The sequence below is a fragment of the Elephantulus edwardii genome, unplaced genomic scaffold (genome assembly GCF_000299155.1).
Source record: "Elephantulus edwardii isolate Elephantulus edwardi_28Jun2011 unplaced genomic scaffold, EleEdw1.0 scaffold00158, whole genome shotgun sequence".
NCBI lineage: Eukaryota > Metazoa > Chordata > Mammalia > Macroscelidea > Macroscelididae > Elephantulus > Elephantulus edwardii.
Window position 1 is genome coordinate 1,615,592 of NW_006399908.1, and position 18,519 is coordinate 1,634,110.

The 18,519-nt window shown below is 38.7% G+C and overlaps 1 protein-coding gene across 2 annotated transcripts in view; it reads left to right on the plus strand.

The window, feature by feature from the left end:
- The window catches only part of TRPC1 (transient receptor potential cation channel, subfamily C, member 1), a 101,873-nt gene that overhangs the window by 2,058 nt on the left and 81,296 nt on the right, over positions 1-18,519 (plus strand). For both annotated transcript variants that reach the window (XM_006895107.1, XM_006895108.1), the window contains exon 2: positions 15,015-15,169. In XM_006895107.1, the coding sequence (XP_006895169.1) occupies positions 15,015-15,169 (155 nt within the window). The remainder of the gene's footprint in view (positions 1-15,014; positions 15,170-18,519) is intronic.

The following is an 18,519-nucleotide window of genomic DNA, read 5'->3' on the forward strand; positions in this document are numbered from 1 at the left end:
TATAATGGAGGTAGGTTTGTCAGACACAATAACATTGGCACAGGATAGAACAGGGTGTAGGGCTGTTGTACATGGGGTCGCCATGAGTCTCAGGCAAGGACGGCACATAACAACATACATATATAGATGTATGTATGTATGTATATATACATCTGTGTATATATGTTGTTGATTGCCATCGAGTTGAGCATGACTCATAGTGACCCTATGAACAAAAAAGGCTTGAAGCCTTTCTATAACTATCGTCATTTATCAAAGTTCATAGAGTTTCCAGATGCTTGTTATTTAGGAATTGGATGACTCTCTTGCTTCCAAGTGTAGATAGATAGATAGATAGATAGATAGATAGAAATCTCACAAATATTATGGTATTGGTTTATGAAAAGTTACTTAGTTTTGCCAGAGTAGTTCACTTGAGTTCTCTTTCCTCAAACATTCTCGTTTTAAAAAAGAAAGATTATGTGATGTACCAGGTTGAGCAAGGGCAGACTGAGCTGCACTGACCCCACCTCACTGTGCTCTAGTTACTTGAAAGTAAATAGAAAGTGTATCAAGAGAGTGCATTTGGTATTCCTGTCAAACTGAGAACAGGAGTATGGTTAATAATGAGTGTGGTCGGAGCATGGTCTGTACATGTCTCAAATAATATGACATTTTAAGATAGATGGATACATTGGCTTCAGTAATAGGTTCAAGTATGTCAGAGATTGTGAGGATACCATAGGATAGGCTAGATTTCAAAGCTGTTGTTCATTTTCAATATGACGACACCAAACAACAACATCCAGTCGGTTTAGTAGAAACAGTTTCGAATTCTTTTTATCAGTTTCCAATTTTATGATCATCATTAGGATCCCTGGAAATAGTTGCCTTTTGGGCATCAGATAGAAATTGAATATTCCTTTGTATAAATTAAAAGTAAAAATTTGGTGAAAGAGTGAGACTAAAATAGATACTGTCCCTGTGTCAGTGTGTTAAAACAAGTTCTTGGGTTAGATTGAAAACAATGGTGTATTTTTATCCATACTTTAAGATACAAATGTTGTTGTTGTGAATGGTCGGAGTCGGAGATGACCCATAGCTGATCCTCTTTTAAGAGCCAGTTAACTGCCAGGAGGAAACTGCCCATTCTTCTCTTGCAGAGCAGCTGGTGGATTCGAACTGTGTGCAATGCATACAAATATGCATTTAAAAAATTTAAGTTAAAAAAAATTAAGTTCTAGGAATATATTTTTTTGTTTCCATGTTTGCATTCATTAGCATTGTTAAACTTTGTTTAGTATTATCCAGTCTTATCTAAAAGTGAAGTGCTTTCTGAAGTAGTAATGGCTACTATTGGAACATTCATCAAACCAAACATTTACTATACCAGAGACTATGCAGATTATATCCTATTAATTGAAAGGAAAGGAATTGGCAGATACAGAAGAATTTAATGAAATAACATTTGAGCAAGAGCCTATGGTGATGAAGGAAGAAGTTCAAGCTGCTTTGAAGGAAATAGCAAAAAATAAGGCCCCAGGAATAGTTGGTAAACCAATTGACATATTTCAGCTAACAGATGCTGCCCTGGAAATGCTCACCAAGTTGTGCCAAGAAATCTGGAGAACAACCACTTGGCCAACTGACTGGAAGAGATCTATATTTGTTCCCATTCCCAAGAAGGGTGACCCAACTGAGTGTGGAAACTACAGAACAATATCATTGATTTCACATGCTAGCAAGATTCTACTGAAGATTATCCAAAAACGACTGGGACAGCACATCAGCAGAGAACTGCCGGAAGTCCAGGCTGGGTTTAGAAGGGGTCGTGGTACTAGGGATATTGTAGCTGATGTTAGATGGATCTTAGCTGAAAGCAGGGAATACTAGAGAAATGTGTATCTGTGTTTCGTTGATTATGCAAAGGCGTTTGACTGTGTGGATCATAACAAACTGTGGCTGACTCTGAGAAGATTGGGAATCCCAGAACATTTAATCATGCTAATGCGAAAGCTATAGTTGGACTAAGAGGCAGTCATCAGAACAGAGCAGGGTAACAGTGCATGGTTCAAAATTGGGAAGGGTGTACGCCAGGGATGTGTCCTATCTCCATACCTTTTCAACCTGTATGCAGAGCAGATTATCCGAGAGGCTGGGATTTATGAGGAGAAATGCAGGGTCAGGATTGGTGAAAGATCTGTCAACAATCTGCATTATGCAGATGACATAACCCTGCTTGCCGAAACTGAGGAGGACCTCATGCACTTGCTGCAGAGGGTCAAGGACTGCAACTTTCAGTATGGACTAAGACTCAATCTCAAGAAGGCAAAGATTCTCACCACTGGACCAATTGGTTGCATCAGGATAGATGGCAAAGAGATTGAGATTGTTCACAGCTTCAGTTAGCTAGGTTCCATGGTCAACACTCTTGGTACCAGCAGCCAGGAAATAAAAAAACTTATTGCGATGGGAAAGTCTGCTGTTAGGGAACTCTCTAAAGTACTCAAGAGCAACAGTGTCTCTCTGGAGACTAAGGTGCGCCTGATACAGGTCATGGTTTTTGCAATCACTTGTTATGCATCAGACAGTTGGACAATGATTAGGGATGATAGAAGGAGAATTGATGCCTTTGAGCTGTGGTGCTGGAGAAGAGTATTGAATGTACCCTGGACTGCCAAGAAAACAAAAAGATTCATCCTGGAGAGGGTTAAACCAGCCTATTCCTTGGAAGCAAGGATTCTAGGGCTTCGTCTGACATACTTTGGACATATTGTAAGTAGAGACAGGTCCTTGGAGAGGGACATCATGCTTGGGAGGGTGGAGGGACAGTGCAGGAGGGGAAGACCCTCTATGAGGTGGATTGATTCAGTGACTTGTCTAATTGGGATGGGTGTGTCAGAGGCAATGCGATTGGCATAGGATAGAGCAGGGTTTAGGGCTGTTGTACATAAGGTCACTATGAGTTGCCAACGACTCGATGGCACATAACAAGAACGACAGTTTCAATTAATCCTCACAGCTCTACAAACCAGATCAATTCTTACCTGTGTTTTACAGATGAGGAAAATGAGATCTTGCAAACATTTTTAGTTAATGTATCCAAGGGTGCATAATTTAGAAGAGAGCAGACATGGGATCGATCTTGATCCTAAACTCTTAACTATTGTGCTGTATTAAAATTAGTTGATTGAATGAAAACCATTTGTAATAGAAAAAAAGAACTATCCACATTTAAGATTGTTGTTTGCCGTTGAGTCGGAATCGACCCATAGCTGATCCTCCAGTGGGTTTTCAGAGATAGTAAATTGCATGGGAGGAGATTGTCTATGCTTCTCCTATGTGGCAATTGGTGGATTCGAACTTCGTACCTTTCCGATTGCAGTGCAGCTTTTTACCACTAGGCCACTTGAGGTTCCTAGGATTACTCCCATTTAAGATTACTAGTTCAAAAATTAACTTGCTACAGCTATTTTATAAACTTTGATTTCTGGTTAACCAATTTAGCCAGTAAAGGTAAAAAGCACACAGGGCACTTTAGTATCAGTAGAATAAATCCACTTTCGAAATCTGTTTTCCTCATCTTCCTTACTTAGTGGTTTTCTTAATATGTGAAAAAAGAAAAAAAAATTACTATACCACACTTGGGAAGAATTTCTGAAGCAAAACTTTTGGAGAAGCAGTTAGGCATAGTTCCCTTAAAAGGTGTGTACAGATCAAGAAATGCAAAAGAGGTAAAAGGAAAAGATTTTATAGTTTTAATAATTCACTTTTATGTAAATAATTCAGTTGTTATGTGCCATCGAGTCACCTGTGGCCCATAGGGGCCTTGTGTACAGCAGCTCTGAAGCCTGCCCTGTCCTGAGCCAGTCGCACTGATTCCGACACACCAACAACCTCCATTGCCCCAGTTACTTTATCAAGCCATCTCATCCAGGATCCTCTTCTCCTGAGCTGTCCCTCTACCCTTTGGAGCATGATGTCTTTCTCCAAGGACCGATCTCTCCTGGCCACGGCCCCAAAGTACGTGAGATGGAGCTTCAAAATCCTAGCCTCCAAGGAGAAATTTGGTTTCACCCTCTTCAAGACAGACCTATTTATTTCCTTGGCAGTCCATGGTATGTTCAAGACTCTCCTCAGCATCTCAGCTCAAAGGCATTGAATCTTCTTCTGTCAACCTTAGTTATTAACCACCTCTCTGATGCATAGAAAGAAATTGCGAAGACCATGGACTGGATCAGGTGTACCGTAGTCTCTAGACTGAAAATGTTGCTTCTCAGTACTCTGGAAAGGTCCCTGGCAGCAGGTTTACCTAATGTAATTCGTCTTTTGATTTCCTTCTTAGTCGTAGCTGTTACTGATCTTTACAGGGCGTCAGGCGCTCCTCTGGAGGTTATACCTGCTCCTTTCTTTGTAGAGAATTTTGTTGGGTGGGTGAGTGAAAAGTTCCTGTGCCTGTGGCACACGGTTAAGTCCGAGTCCTAGAGCATAATTTTCAGAAAGTACCCGGTCTTTTTAGATGTAAAATGCTTCTGAAACTCTGACCTGACTATCAAAGTGTTATTATAGGAAATCAGAAGCAGTGGTTCTGACCACCCTTATCTTTTCTCTTTATCTTTGGGAATATGTTATTAATCCATTCCTATTTACTGTGGCCTATTTACTGGGGAAAAGGTTGACAGTAGGTTTCTATCAGTTCCCACACACACCTACATCAGATTTTTGAGGCTGTAAGTTAGAACAGAAGAAAGATAGCACTTTTTCCCCTCCCTCAGAACAGATTTTTTAATCTCTTTTTTTTTTACTGTGGGGTATGCCAGCAGAGTGTCTTTAAATTCTTTTAGGGAATATTTAAAAGTGCCAGGAAGCTGCTCTGCAATCCTGAAGGCACACTGTTCGAGGCCACTAGCTGCTCAACAGGAGAAGGATGGGCAGTCTCCTCTCCTGTCTCTAAATACCTTTGAAAACCTGCCCGAGAGTTAGCAGTGGGTTAGTTCCGACTCGATGGTACACAACAAGCTAACTTTAGACCTGGTGGGCTTGTCTGTAGGGAGTTGTGCTGCCAACCGAAAGACCCCACCTTTCTGGCAAGTTAGCATCAAGCAGCTGCTTGAGGGAAAAAAATGGCAATCTCTACGCAAGCCAATCTGAAACCTGCTGGAGGGTCAGCTGTTAGTTCTGACTCGACAAATAGAATAACTAACTCTGGAGTCCCTGAGAAATGCTAACAGTTAGCACATGTGGCTACTAAATAAAAAGTTAATAGTGGTTTAAGTCATCCTTTTCCGGTTCATAAGCATGATGATTGGGTGTTTATACTTCTGTATGACATGTGCCACCCTTTAAATGTTACTACGTGGACACACTACCCATCTGATTTGAAGAAAAAAAAAGTGGTTTAAGTCAACTTAGACACCTCAGATGAGAAGCTTTACAGTCTATTTCAGGAAAATCGTCAGCTGCTGAAAACTCTAAAGCCTGGATCTGCCCTGACACGCAGGTGGTTACCATGCATCCTGGCGGCTTTGGACCTCAGAGCCTGGTGGAGGATTCTGGGACCAGCACCAGCTGGATCTTTGCAGAAGGAGATCATGCTTGGAAGGGTGGAGGGACAGTGCAGGAGAGGAAGACCCCAACTGAGATGGATTGATATAGTCACTGGGGCAATGGAGATTGTTGTGTCAGTCAGAGTCAGTGAGTCTGACTGAGGACGGGACAGGCTTCAGAGCTGCTGTACAAAGGGTCACGGGGAATTAATGGCACATAACAGCAACAAACAGCTGCATAGTGGGAGCAAAAATAAAAGTCTTAGGCTCATTTTTGTCGAGTTGGTTCCTCATAGCATCCAAGTCTAATGTTAATTCTCACTCCAAAAGTAACTAAGGCACCATATCCGAGTTAGCAGGAAGTTGCTAACCCTAAGGTCATCGCTGGTGGCTTGAAATCAGCAGAGGCTCCACTGGGGGGAAAGATGGGTGATTTCCCATGGGACTTAACCTTCGACCACCTTCTGGAGGGTCAGATGTGAGCTGGTTCTGACGGGAGTGAGGTTTTGGAGTTTTGAAACCCTCACAGAGTAGTGATTAAGTCCAAACGTTGGCAGTTCCACCCCATGAGCCACTCTTGGGGGAAATATGGAGATTTGCTTTTGAAAAGATAATTTCTAAGGAATAGCAACTCTATAAATAATAGAACGAAATATGTTGCAGTCACTGTGTCAGCCCATTTTGTTGAAGGTCTTCCTCTTTTTCATTGACCATGTCCCTAGCATGATGCGCTTCTTAAGGGACTGCTGTTGTTTGTACCATAGAGGTGGAACTGACCCATAGCTGACCCACCAGCACGTTTTCAGAGGCAGCTTACCCCTCCTTCTCCCGTGGAACAGCTGGCGGATTCGAGCTGCATGCCTTGGGGATTGCAGCGCAGCTTCCTGCCATTAGGCCACCAGTGCTCCCCCTCTCCAGAGACTAGACCTCCTGATAACAAATCTAAAGCAACTTGTTTACTTGATGTTTTGAATCTTGGTTGTCAAGATTACATTCTTGGAATCTCTATGTGATGCTACTGTCCTGTTCAGTTGCTAAGTTGGGTTGTACTCAATGACACTGGATGTTTTGTTTTTAAAGTAACTTCAGTCATTGGTATCTTTTATTATTATATCTGTAACTAAAAAATGCATAAGCCCTTCAATTTTACTGAGGATCAGTGATCAGTTCATTATAGAGAAAAAGGAAGCTGACTCTGCCTACCTTACTTGGCATTTCATTTTTCAAGCGAGTCAGGGAGGCCTTCTTGATATTTCAGCTTGAGTCTGGAGAAGAAGGAAATTTATCTTTATTCTTGGGTTCAGGCTGGTCTCCAAGTCACATACCACTTTTGTGATATGATCTGCTGTGATGTAAGGAGGGATGTTTTGAATTCCTGGTAAATTTTGCATACCTGTGAGCTAAGGGTGTGTTTAAAATGTGCAACATTTCTGAGAGAAATGCTATTAAGCTGGTGTTTTATTACTACCTGACTAGATATGTATAGTGGAATCTCTTTTTAGCTATTAGGTATGGATTTTGAAATGTTTGAGATTGAAGAACGCGGTGCTTGGAAGAAAAAAGGTAGAGCAGTGGGTATTGCTGAGAAATTCTTTACTGACACTGATCACATTAGTTTAAGGAAGTATTTGTTGTGATTGGGTGTGGAAGGACTTGACAGAAAAGAGACATAACTGCTTCTTTTTTTTTTAATTTCCATTCATTCATTGTTGTACTTTTCTCCCTACCCAACCCTCCCCCCAGTTCTCTCTTCTCTTTGAAAAATAAAAGAAAAATTCCTCCCCCCAAGTCCACTCCAATGTATAGCCTTCATTCAGGACTCCTGTCATGACAATAATACCTAATCATATATTCCTTTTAAAGAGTTCTCTCCCTCATCTGCTTCAATGCAGTATACATAATTTAGCCCATCTTTCTCTGTCTCTCCTCAACCCCAGTGTCAGTCCCGTTTTACAACAGTGGCACTATGAAGTATTTGTCCTTTTGTGACTGAGATACTTCACTCAGTATAATGTCTTCCAAGGTCAAGCATTTTGTATAACATTTCATGAGTTCCTTATTCTTCAGTGCAGTGTAGTATTCCATTGTGTGAATATACAACCGCTTCTCTATCCATTCATTTGTTGATGGGCACTTAGGTTATTTCCAGCTCTTTTCTATTGTGAACAAAGCCACAATAAACATGGGTGTGCATATATCTGCTTGGATGGCGGTTATGGTTTCTTTGGGGTGTATTCCCAGTAGTGGAATTGCTGGGTCGAATGGTATCTCTATTTACAACTTTTTGAGAAAGCACCATACTGCCTTCCATAGTGCTTGTACCATTTTACACTCCCACCAACAGTGAATAAGGGTTCCAGTTTGTCCACAACCTTGCCAGCATTAGTTGTGTGCTGTTCTGTTAAATTTTGCTATTCTTACTGGGGTGAGATGATATCTCATAGTTGTTTTGATTTGCATCTCTTTTTGAGCTAGGAATTTTGAACATTTCTTCATGTGTTTGTTCACCATCTGAATGTCTTCTTTGGTGAAGTGTCTGTTCATATCCTGTGCCCATTTTTCAATGGGGTTGTTTACCTTTATCTTGTGGTGCTCGAGTATTTTATAAATTCTAGATAAGGGTCCCTTATCTGACATGTCATTACCAAATATGTTTTTCCCATTCTGTGGCTTCCCTTTTTACCCTGTTGTAGAAGTTTTTGAATATGAATAGGGATTTGATTCTTAGAAGGTCTCATTAATCTATTTTATCCTTTCTTGGTTGTAGATTTTTCAGGATGCTTTGAAGACTGTTTATGTTGTAGATTAGGACTTCAAGAGTTCTTCCAAGCTTTTCTTTAAGGAAGTTTGAAGTCCTTAGTTTTAGTCCTAGGTCCATGATCCACCTAGAGTTGGTTTTTGTATATGGAGTGAGGTATAGCTCTTGCTTGAGTTTTCTGCAGAAAAATAAAAAGAAGCAGCTGCAAGTAAGGAGAAATTTAAGTAGAGAAAGACAAGATCAAAAACAAATTCTTTATCATAACACTTAGTATTGTAATTTTGACATTAGATTTCTCTTGGTAGATTTATATAAATTCTACAGCAGCCCAGAGGATTATTATTGCTTGTACCTTTTACATTCTTAAGAAATTATCTTAAAAGCTCACATTCACTTTTTTTTAAATACAGCACATTTGCCAATTCTAATTTATTTATTTATTTTTAAATATCAGGCCTATCATCTCGGATGCCTCTGGGTGCACTTGAACCTTCAACCTTTTAATTAGTAACCGAGTGGGTTAACCATCTGCACCACCGTGAGACTCCCAATTCTAATTTTTTACATATGCAATTAATGATACCAGTTACCTTGCCAATATCAATTGCCTAATCTCTAGCACATTAACCAGAAAAATCAATGTTTTTAAAACAACAACTGCCTTCATTCTTGCTGGCCACAACCGGTATTAAATTTTCAAGTATATATATTTGCTTAATGTAGATTTTTAAGTGAGATAATTGGATACACATCCTTTTGTGACTGACTTACTTCACTTAGTATATTTTTGAGGTTCATCTATGATATACTTTGAAGTCTGAGTCATTCAATGTAAAATAAACATATTCATGTCTCTTAAAAAAAGAAAAGAGAGGTAAGAGGCACTGAAGAGAAGATTTTACTATTGCATCTATTACTAGTACTATTTTAACAACTATGTAAAGGCATTTGATTGTGTGAATCACAACAGATTACTAACATTGAAAAGGATGAGAATCCCAGGACACTTGATTGTGCTCATGCAAAACCTATAGTTGTGCTAGGAAGCAGTTATCAGAACAGAGAGAGGAAAAACCGGGTAGTTAGAAATCAAGAAAAGAGTGTAACCTTTCTCCATACCTTTTCAATCTATATGCTTAACAGGTTATTTGAGAGGCTAGACTTTATGAAGAAGAATGTGGCATCAGGATTGGAAGAAGTCTCATCAACAGCCTGCATTATGAAGATGACACAACCTTGTTCGCTAAAACTGAGGACGACTTGAAGTATTTGCTGCAGAAGGTGAAGGAATGCAGCCTTCAATATGAATTGCATCCCAACATCAATAAAACAAAAATCCTCCCACCTCATGATAGATGGAGAAAAGATTAAAGTTGGTAATGATTCGGATCCATAATCAACATTCTTGGCACCAACAATCAGAAAATCAAAAGACGAGTTGCATTGGGAAAATTAGCTGTCAGGGACCTCTTCAGAGTGCTGAAGAACAATGGTACCATTCTAGAGATGTCTGATCCCAGCATGGTCTTCTCACTTACTTGCTATGCATCTGAGAGCTGGACATTAAATAGAGAAGACAGAAGAAGAATTGGTGCTTTTGAGTTGTGGTGCTGAAGATGAGTATTGAATACCATGGACCAAAAAGAGAACAAATAAGTCTATCCTGCAGAGAATAAAACAGGTTGCTCCTTGGAGGGAAGGATTTTGAAACTCTGTCTCACATACTTTGGACACATGGCCAGTAGAGACCAGTTCTTGGAGAATGACATCATGCTTTGAAGGGTGGAGGGACTGTGCAAGCTAGGAAGACCCTGGATGGGGTGGATTGACACAGTGACCATGTGTAAATGGGCTTAGGTGTATCAGAGACAGTGAGGCCGGCTCAGGATAGGGCAGACAGGGTTCAGAGTGTTGTTTATAGGGTCGTTATGAGTCGTGGTCAACTCAGTGTCACATAACAACAACATTTTATAAATGGCTCTTAAAACTATCACTTAAAGGAGCTCTGTTGGGGTAATCTATGCTTCTCCAACACGCCAACATTTCAGAGGTCTGGTGGCGTAGTCTCCAGTGAGCCATGCAGCTAACCCCACCAGTGGCTCATGAAAAAAAGTCTCCTCCTGTGGAATTTACAGCCTCTGAAACACCACGAGAAGACCAACTATGAGTCCGTTCTCACTTAATGGCAGTGAGGTTAGAGTGTGAAGTTTAGAATAAACTAAGAAATGCTGTTCTAGAGGATAGAATTAATTTGACGAAAATTACTGTTAATAATTGATAATTATGGTAAATAGTATGTAATAATCCTTGAGATTGGAAGAAAATGAATTCCTAGGGAGAGGTTTTGAAGTGGCAAACCTTCCTTTTGAATTGATATATTCCCTATTGAATAAGGTTTCTTTTTTCTTCACACGGAGATTAAAATTTGTTTCTCCTTCACCAGAAAATAAGATAACATCTAACCACAAAAGTAAACATATGTTTCATTTCCTTCTGCATATCATATTTAAAGAGACAAAATGTATGTCTATGTGTGCCTTAAAAACAATATAGGTGTAAAATGTAAAAATCTATTTGTTTGGCATAAGCAGTCTCTTTGAGTAGTGCCTTGTGATCTGTTTTAAGTTTTCTAGCCCATACACACACACACACACACACACACACACACACACACACACACACACACACACACATCCTACACATTTAAGACAGGAAGCACTGGTGGCCTAGTGGCAAGAAGTTGCACCACAAGAAGATGCAGTTCAAATCCACCAGTGCTCCGTGAGAGAAGGATGGGCAGTCTCCTCCCATCCAGTTAACTGCCTCTGAAAACCCTCTGGGAGGGTCCGCTATGGGTCAGTTATGACTCAACAGTACACAACAACAGAATATTAAAATTGTTCTGGCTTTGTCAGTGCCTTGGTTTTAAGTGACTTGTATATATAAACTTCTGGGGAATGTTTAACCACCACTCCAGGTCCCCTGTAGGTTTGGTAACTGTGACTGTGGCTTTGAATTTTCTCAAATATTCAAGTTGTGACAGTGTAGAGCTTTTTGTTTTTAGGAATAAAAGGGTTATTTGGTTTTTATTTTTAAGATTTTGTGTGTGTGGCTCTGTAACTACAGTGTCCTCTAAAAGAATAATCTCAAAATTATCCTCGAATCTCCACAAATTGAAGCATTGGAACCAAGATCCAAAGACCAAGTCAAGCTTCTTAAAGGAGTATACTGTCCGTTCATTGAATTCTGTCTGCTAGCAAGCCCCCATCAGAATTTTGAGGCTGTAAACCTTGACAGAGCCTGCACATCCTTGGAGCATCTGGTAGATGTAAACCCCAAAGACTTGGCCTTTTGGGTAGCAGTAACAGCACTCTGGACTACAGCACCAGAGCTCCTTCAGCCAAGGGTTAGATGAGGAAACGAAGTGATCCACTAGCACCAAGACTATTAAAAAATATGAGAGGAAAAATGCTCTCCAAGAATCTATAACCACGATCCTGTTCACTGGCATGAAGCAGGAATCTTAGTGGTGCAGTAGTTAATTATCTACCAACTGTAAGGTCTCTGGTTCAAACACAGCTGCTATATGAGAGAAGGATGTCTGTATTGGGAAGTCAGGGGAGCTGAGTTGACATGAGTTGGGATCAGTCCAATGGCAACTGACTTGGACTTGGTCTGAGAATATCTAAACTGAGAAATTCATCCAAGAAGGGCTAACTACAAACCTTTGAGGTAGTTCTATGGCAGAAGCAAATAAAACCTTGAAAGGAGAGGCTTTGAAACCAGGTTGCCAAAGTTTTCATGGTTAAGCCCATGAGAATGAGTTGTATCCTCAACAGAAAAGATTGAAGAAACAAGCTCCCATTATTAAGAGTTAGGAGACAAAATATACAATAGGATTGTTTCTGAGAAATATGCATTTTTAGTATTTATAGATTCACCTGATATGTTTAAAATGACTAAGAGTTTAAGAAAATGAAAATATAATCAAAAGAGACTAGGCAGATTTTAAAGCCTGCGTCTTGAAATGATGCAGTGGCTCATAAGAAGTTACAGTCAGAAACAAATATAGTATGAGGGTGAAGATAACGCAGAGTTATAAAAAGGGAGATGCTTTTAGATCCGTAAAACCTTCTTTCACTGTTCAGATACTAAAATGCCATCACCTAAAGTAAGGTCTTAAATGTAATAGTAATGATATTTACTGATGTATCTGGTTGGTTCTTTTTGTGGGTTAGAGTATCATTTTATGAAATGTTTGATGTTGTTGTTTGATAGAGACCCTGTGTACAAGAGCTCTAAACCCTGCCCTATCCTGCACCAACCTCACTGTCTTGCATACACCTACTCCCATTACTCCAATCACCAAATTGATCCATCTCACCAAGGGTCTTTCTCTCTCGCGCTGTCTCTCCACTCTTCCGAAAATGATGTCCCTTTCCAAGGAATGGTCCCTGTCAGACGAAGCTTTAGAATCCTTGCCTCCAAGGAGCAGCCCGGTTTCAACTTCTCAAGGATAAACCTGTTTGTTCTCCTAGCAGTCCATGGTATATTCAACACTCTTCTCCAGCACCACAGCTTGAAGGCATCAATTCTCTTTCTGTCATCCCTAGTCACTGACCAACTCTCCAATACATAGCACGCAGTTGCGAAGACTATGGCCCGGATCAGGTACACCTTAGTCTCCAGCCTGATGTCATTGCTCTTCAGTACTCTTGAGAGGTCCCTCACAGATGACTTTCACAATGCAATTTGTCTCTTGATTTCCTGGCTGCTGTTACCAAGAGTGTTGACTATGGAGCCAAGCAAACTAAAACTGTTAATTATCTCACATCTATACTGATGCTGCCAATTGGCCCAGTGGTGAGAATCTTTATTTTCTTGATGTTGAACTTCAGTCATATTGAAGGCTGCAGTCCTTGACCCTCTGCAGCAAGTGCTTCAGGTCTTCTTCAGTTTCAGCAAGCAGGGTTGTGTCATCTGCATAACACAGGTTGCTGATGAATCTTCCACCAGTCCTGAGGCCACATTCATTCCTCCCTGTATAGGAGTTAAATAATACAGTTTTTATTATGATTTATCAGTGTCTAAAAATGGATACTGCTGTAATGGGTGTGTTTGTGTGTGGGGTGTGTGTGACTGTTGTTTTGTAATGAGAAAAAAATTATTCTTGAGACAATTAAGAACATCTCTGGTGGCCTGGTCCATTGGGAGATACAATGTTAACCGAAAGGCCACAACTCTGGTGTTTTGAATCCTGAATCCACCAGTGGACTCTGTAGGAAAAAAGATAGTTAATCTCCTGGGCAATATATACCCCGATGGAGGGTCAACTGTGAGTGGATTCTGACTTGGTGACAATGATTTGAGCTGAGAGTTGCTGTCAAGAGAACTGCCATTCAACCTCTTCAGAGTGAATGGCCATTGAGTCAAAATAATAATGAATTTTTATTTGAAATTTTAACAAAATCTTTTTCCTATCTCCCTTATTCACTCAGCCCAGTCTCAGTCCCTTTTTGTTTCCTGTACAATAAAATTGTATTTCTTTAGTCTACTGATATTTTTTCTCTCTTGCTCATAGACTTCTAAAAGTGTATTTGCAAGTCTCAAAATGGTTTATTTAGCCTGTTTAAAAAGAACATAAAATTAAATAAATTTGCTTTCTTTCTCTATTTAATAAGCATTTCTCCTGATTTTTTTTTTGACCCCTCTCATTCCTATGTCTGTTAGGCTGCTGACTAGTAAAGTGGACGTTCAGTGAAAATTATCATCCATATTTTTGTTGTTATGTGCCCTGGAGTCGCTTGTGATTCATAGCGACCCTGTGTACAAGAGCTCTAAACTCCGCTCTATCCTGAGCCAACCTTACTGGCTCATTACCCCAGTCACTGAATCTAGCCATCTCACCTAGGGTCAAGGGTCTCCTCGCTTGGGTCAACTGTTCTGACGTGGGCTAGAGTCAGACAAAAGGAAATTTTTGCATTCCTGTCAAATTAGAATTTCACTTTGAAATATCCTTTGACCTTTGTGTGTGTGTGTGAACTAGGTATACCTAGTCCGCTTAATTTTAAAAGGGTCATTAATAAGATGTGATTATGATTATTGAAGTGGAAAAAGAAGAGTTTTAGGGTATTGCTTGCTCTTAATAATGTGCGTACCCAAAGCATGTACATGTTCACACCCCTTTTCTAATGTATGTTTCCCCCATAAAATTGTTTAGTAATATCTTCCACTTATTGCTATCCTTCCTTTTTAACTATTACAGTGTAAATAATAATTCAGTCATTATGATGTAAATGTATAAATGTATTTGAAAAGTAAAACTTTAATTCCTTAAGTTTCTTCTGTCTTACTTTTCTAGCCTTCAGTCTGTACTTTGACATTTTTATGAAAGTGCTTTAAATGTCTTCTGAAATTTTGTCTCCTTATAATCACCCAGCTATGAATTTTCAAATGAACTCACTTTTATTTCAAACTGTGCTTTAAATTTCTTCTGCTTGCCCTTTATGTTTCCAGCTGATGTGTATATTATCAGAATATGAGGTGTTTGGAGGTTTTTCCCCCAGAATATAAGGGGGTTTTTTAGCAGGGAAATGCTCACATCCTCTCTGCACATTTCTATATGCAAAAGGAAGCATAGTCTTTTTTAATCTTTTCAATCAGCATCATTCTTTACAGCCATTCTTATGTAATATGTATGGATATTAAATTATGTTTATGTTGTCATTTAGGTGACTATTATATGGTTAAAAAGATTTTGGAGGAGAACTGTTCAGGTGACTTGAACATAAATTGCGTAGATGTGCTTGGGCGAAATGCTGTGACCATAAGTATTGAGAATGAAAACTTGGATATACTGCAGCTTCTTTTGGACTACGGCTGCCAGGTACAAGGCTGGATATTACATCCAGCGGCTTCTACCGACTGTTACATGATTTCTATCTTCCTGTTGTTCTTTGACTTCTTTCTTTATCTCTCTCTCTTTCTTACACTTTTTGTTTGATTTTGAGTCACTTCAAAAGTTTTTAAAGCCATCTAACAAAAGCAGACTTGAAATTGATGTGTCTTTTTCTCTTCTCAAATTTCCCTTTCCCTCCTTATCTTTTTTATGTTTTCCAATGCCTAGTAGGAGTTAAATGTCATGAACTATTAAAAGTGATTTTTGTCTGTGTTGCCTGTATTATAAAAACTATTTATGCTATATATCCAAAAGTAGAGCAGATGTTCTTGGGAGTATTAAGGGAACAGGTTTTTCTGCGCCCTAATATCTTTAAAAAGCATCAGAAGAAAAAAACTCCTGACTTGCAAAGCAGTTTTGAATTTTACTTAGTTTTCCTTCTGAATTGGATTTTTAAAAATTAGATTTACTATCTTTTTTATGGAGGAGTTAATTGTTGTGAACTATTATTATAAAGGTGATTTTTGTTTGTGTGCTGTATATCTAAAAGTATAGCAGATGTTCTTGGCAGTGTTAAGAGAACAGGGTTTTCTGTGCCCTCATGTCTTTAACAAGCATCAGAATACTCCTGACTTATAAAGCAGTTTTAAATTTGACTTTGTTTTCCTTCTGAATTAGATTTTTAAAAATTAGATTTTTAATACTTTTTTTTTGTCTGTAAGTTAATGCTTGCTTCTAACTAAAGATGAGCAACATTTTTTTTTCAATTGGAAATGGGGAAACTTTGTGTTTCTGCAGTTCAGGTAGAAAAGCACATGATCCCTAAAAGAATCAAGAGAACATGAAGTAAATGTGGTAGCATTGTTTACTTGTCTCTTTGGTTTCCTTAGATTTAGACACATTTATTCTGGCTTCCCCTCCCCACGCCCACGCACATCTTTCAAAGGCGTGATTGTGTACTCTGTTGTTGTTTTATATTAGTGAGGCATAGTTTGTTAAGTGACATGAGAATAGACTCATTAGCTTTACCTATATAGTGAGCAACCATATTTGAGTATAAGTAGGCAAGTTCTATGTACATTTCATGTATATATATCTCAAATTTATATGCGTGAAATATATATTTATAGAAATTGAAATTTATATATATAATTTGCATATATATGTATATGCATGGTGCTGTCTCTATATATACTTATTAAAAAATTACTTCTCCAGTAACCTCAGCAAACAGCCGAGAACCAGAAAGTAAGTAAAAAGGAACTGAGCAGCAGCCAGGGCTGGTAGCTATTGTGAAGTCACCACATGAAGTATATGTACTTTATTGATCCCAACACTTCTGGAGCCCACTTTCAAGTCTGCTTTCTCATATTTTAATTTCCATTTCAGCAAACATAATTATTTGATTTCCTAACACATTCTGTTAAACAGGAAATGGAGGGGGCACAAGACCTGTGGTACAAAATGAGTGGGAGCAGTGATACCATTTAATACCAAAATGAAAGTGTTAAATATCTGCTCATCTTAAAGGGAGATAAGGATTTATATGCAGATATTTAGGTGGTGTTGTTAGGTGCTGTAGAGTTGAGTACAACTCATAGCAACCCTATGAACAAAAAATCTGAACCCTGTTCTGTCCTGTGCCATCCTCACACTTCCTGACACCCAAGCAGCAGTCACCATATCAATCCACCTCATTAAAGGTCTTCCTCTCCAATTATATATATAATTGTAATAATTATTTAGGAGTGTATGTATATTTCATCCTTCTGAGATTATCAATTACGATCTATAATATCTGATTATAATCTCGTGTGTGTGTGTGTGTGTGTGTGTATATATATATATATATATATATATATATGATTCATACGTGTGTATGCTTGTAATGTTAGTAACAATGGCCCAGAGTCAGTAAGAAAATGTTAAATTATATTCAGTATCTATTCTTGTAGAAGAAAGGAGAAATGTAGTTCTACTGAAAAGACAAGGTTTCCACCAAAATAGTTAAGAATTAAAGTTAAATTCTTAAAGGCATAAGCTTCAGTTACCTAGAAAATAATACATGCAGTCCCTGATGAATCTAGATAAATGATGTGTCATGTAATAATAATATTTAGGGTCTTTTTAATCCATATGTGTCTATGCATATAATAATAATAGTAATAGCAGCTATATAATATACTTGGTTATTTTACATGGTCACATTTCAACATCTTAGTTACCTTATACAGATCTTACACTTTATAGATTTAAAAAAAAAACTGAGGCTCAAAGACTTTAATGAATTGCCCAAAGTTCTAAAATTACTAAGGGCAAAGCTAAGATTTTTAACTTGATCTTCTGACGGCAAATCCCATGCTTTTTCCAGTCCTCTGTGTTGTGTCTTAGGTTATGTGTCTTACCTATTAGTCAGCAAATGTCCAAGAACTTATGTTGAGTATGATTGTGAAAACTAGTAAAGTGTAAGTTTTGTCATAAAGAATCATGAAGCATAGTATGAATTACAAGTTAATTAATTAATATACATGTTTACTTGGTAAGTACTGATTGGTAAAATATTCTTGAATATGTGTATTGTTTTGATATTCCCAGAGTGCTTTCATTTTTTAATTTCAAATATTTTACCTTGTTTTGCGCCAGTAGCATCATGTGGGCATGCCCAGCACCCAGGACTTATCTGGCATTGCCTGGAGACATTGTTGATCATCAGCACTGAAAAGCAGGTTGCTATTGGCATCCAGTGGACAGAGATTAAGGGTCCCACTAAATAGCAACTAGGGTAGCCCTCACAGCAAAGAATTATTCATCCCAAATGTTATTACCTTGCTTATACTTAAACCTAGTATATAGTTAACATTTGTGGTTCATAATAAATGTTAGAAATACAGGAACAGTAAGATCACTGTGGATGAGAGTGCTCAACAAAGGTCTCCTGGAAAAGGTGTCAGTAGAACTCAGCCTTGAAATATTGGAAGTTAATATTTATATTTTGCTCGTCTGTGCCACGAGCCTTATGTTGTGTCAGCTTGATTCTGACTCATAGCAACCTTATGTGCAACCAGACAGAACATTGTCTGCTCCTGTGCTGTCTGCCCCATCACTGGTACGTTTGAGTCCACAGATGGGACTTTTTTGTTATATCATCTTATTGAGGATTTGTTTCATTTTCTTTGACTGTATTTAATTAATCCTCAACTAAAATCCTAGCAGGTAGGCCCTGTTATCTTCACTTTTAAAAGGGAGACAATTAGGCACAGAAAGGTTAAGTAACTTGCAGAAGGCACTCCATAAATAGCAAACCTAGAATTCTGTCGTTGGGTTCTGAACTCCAGAGT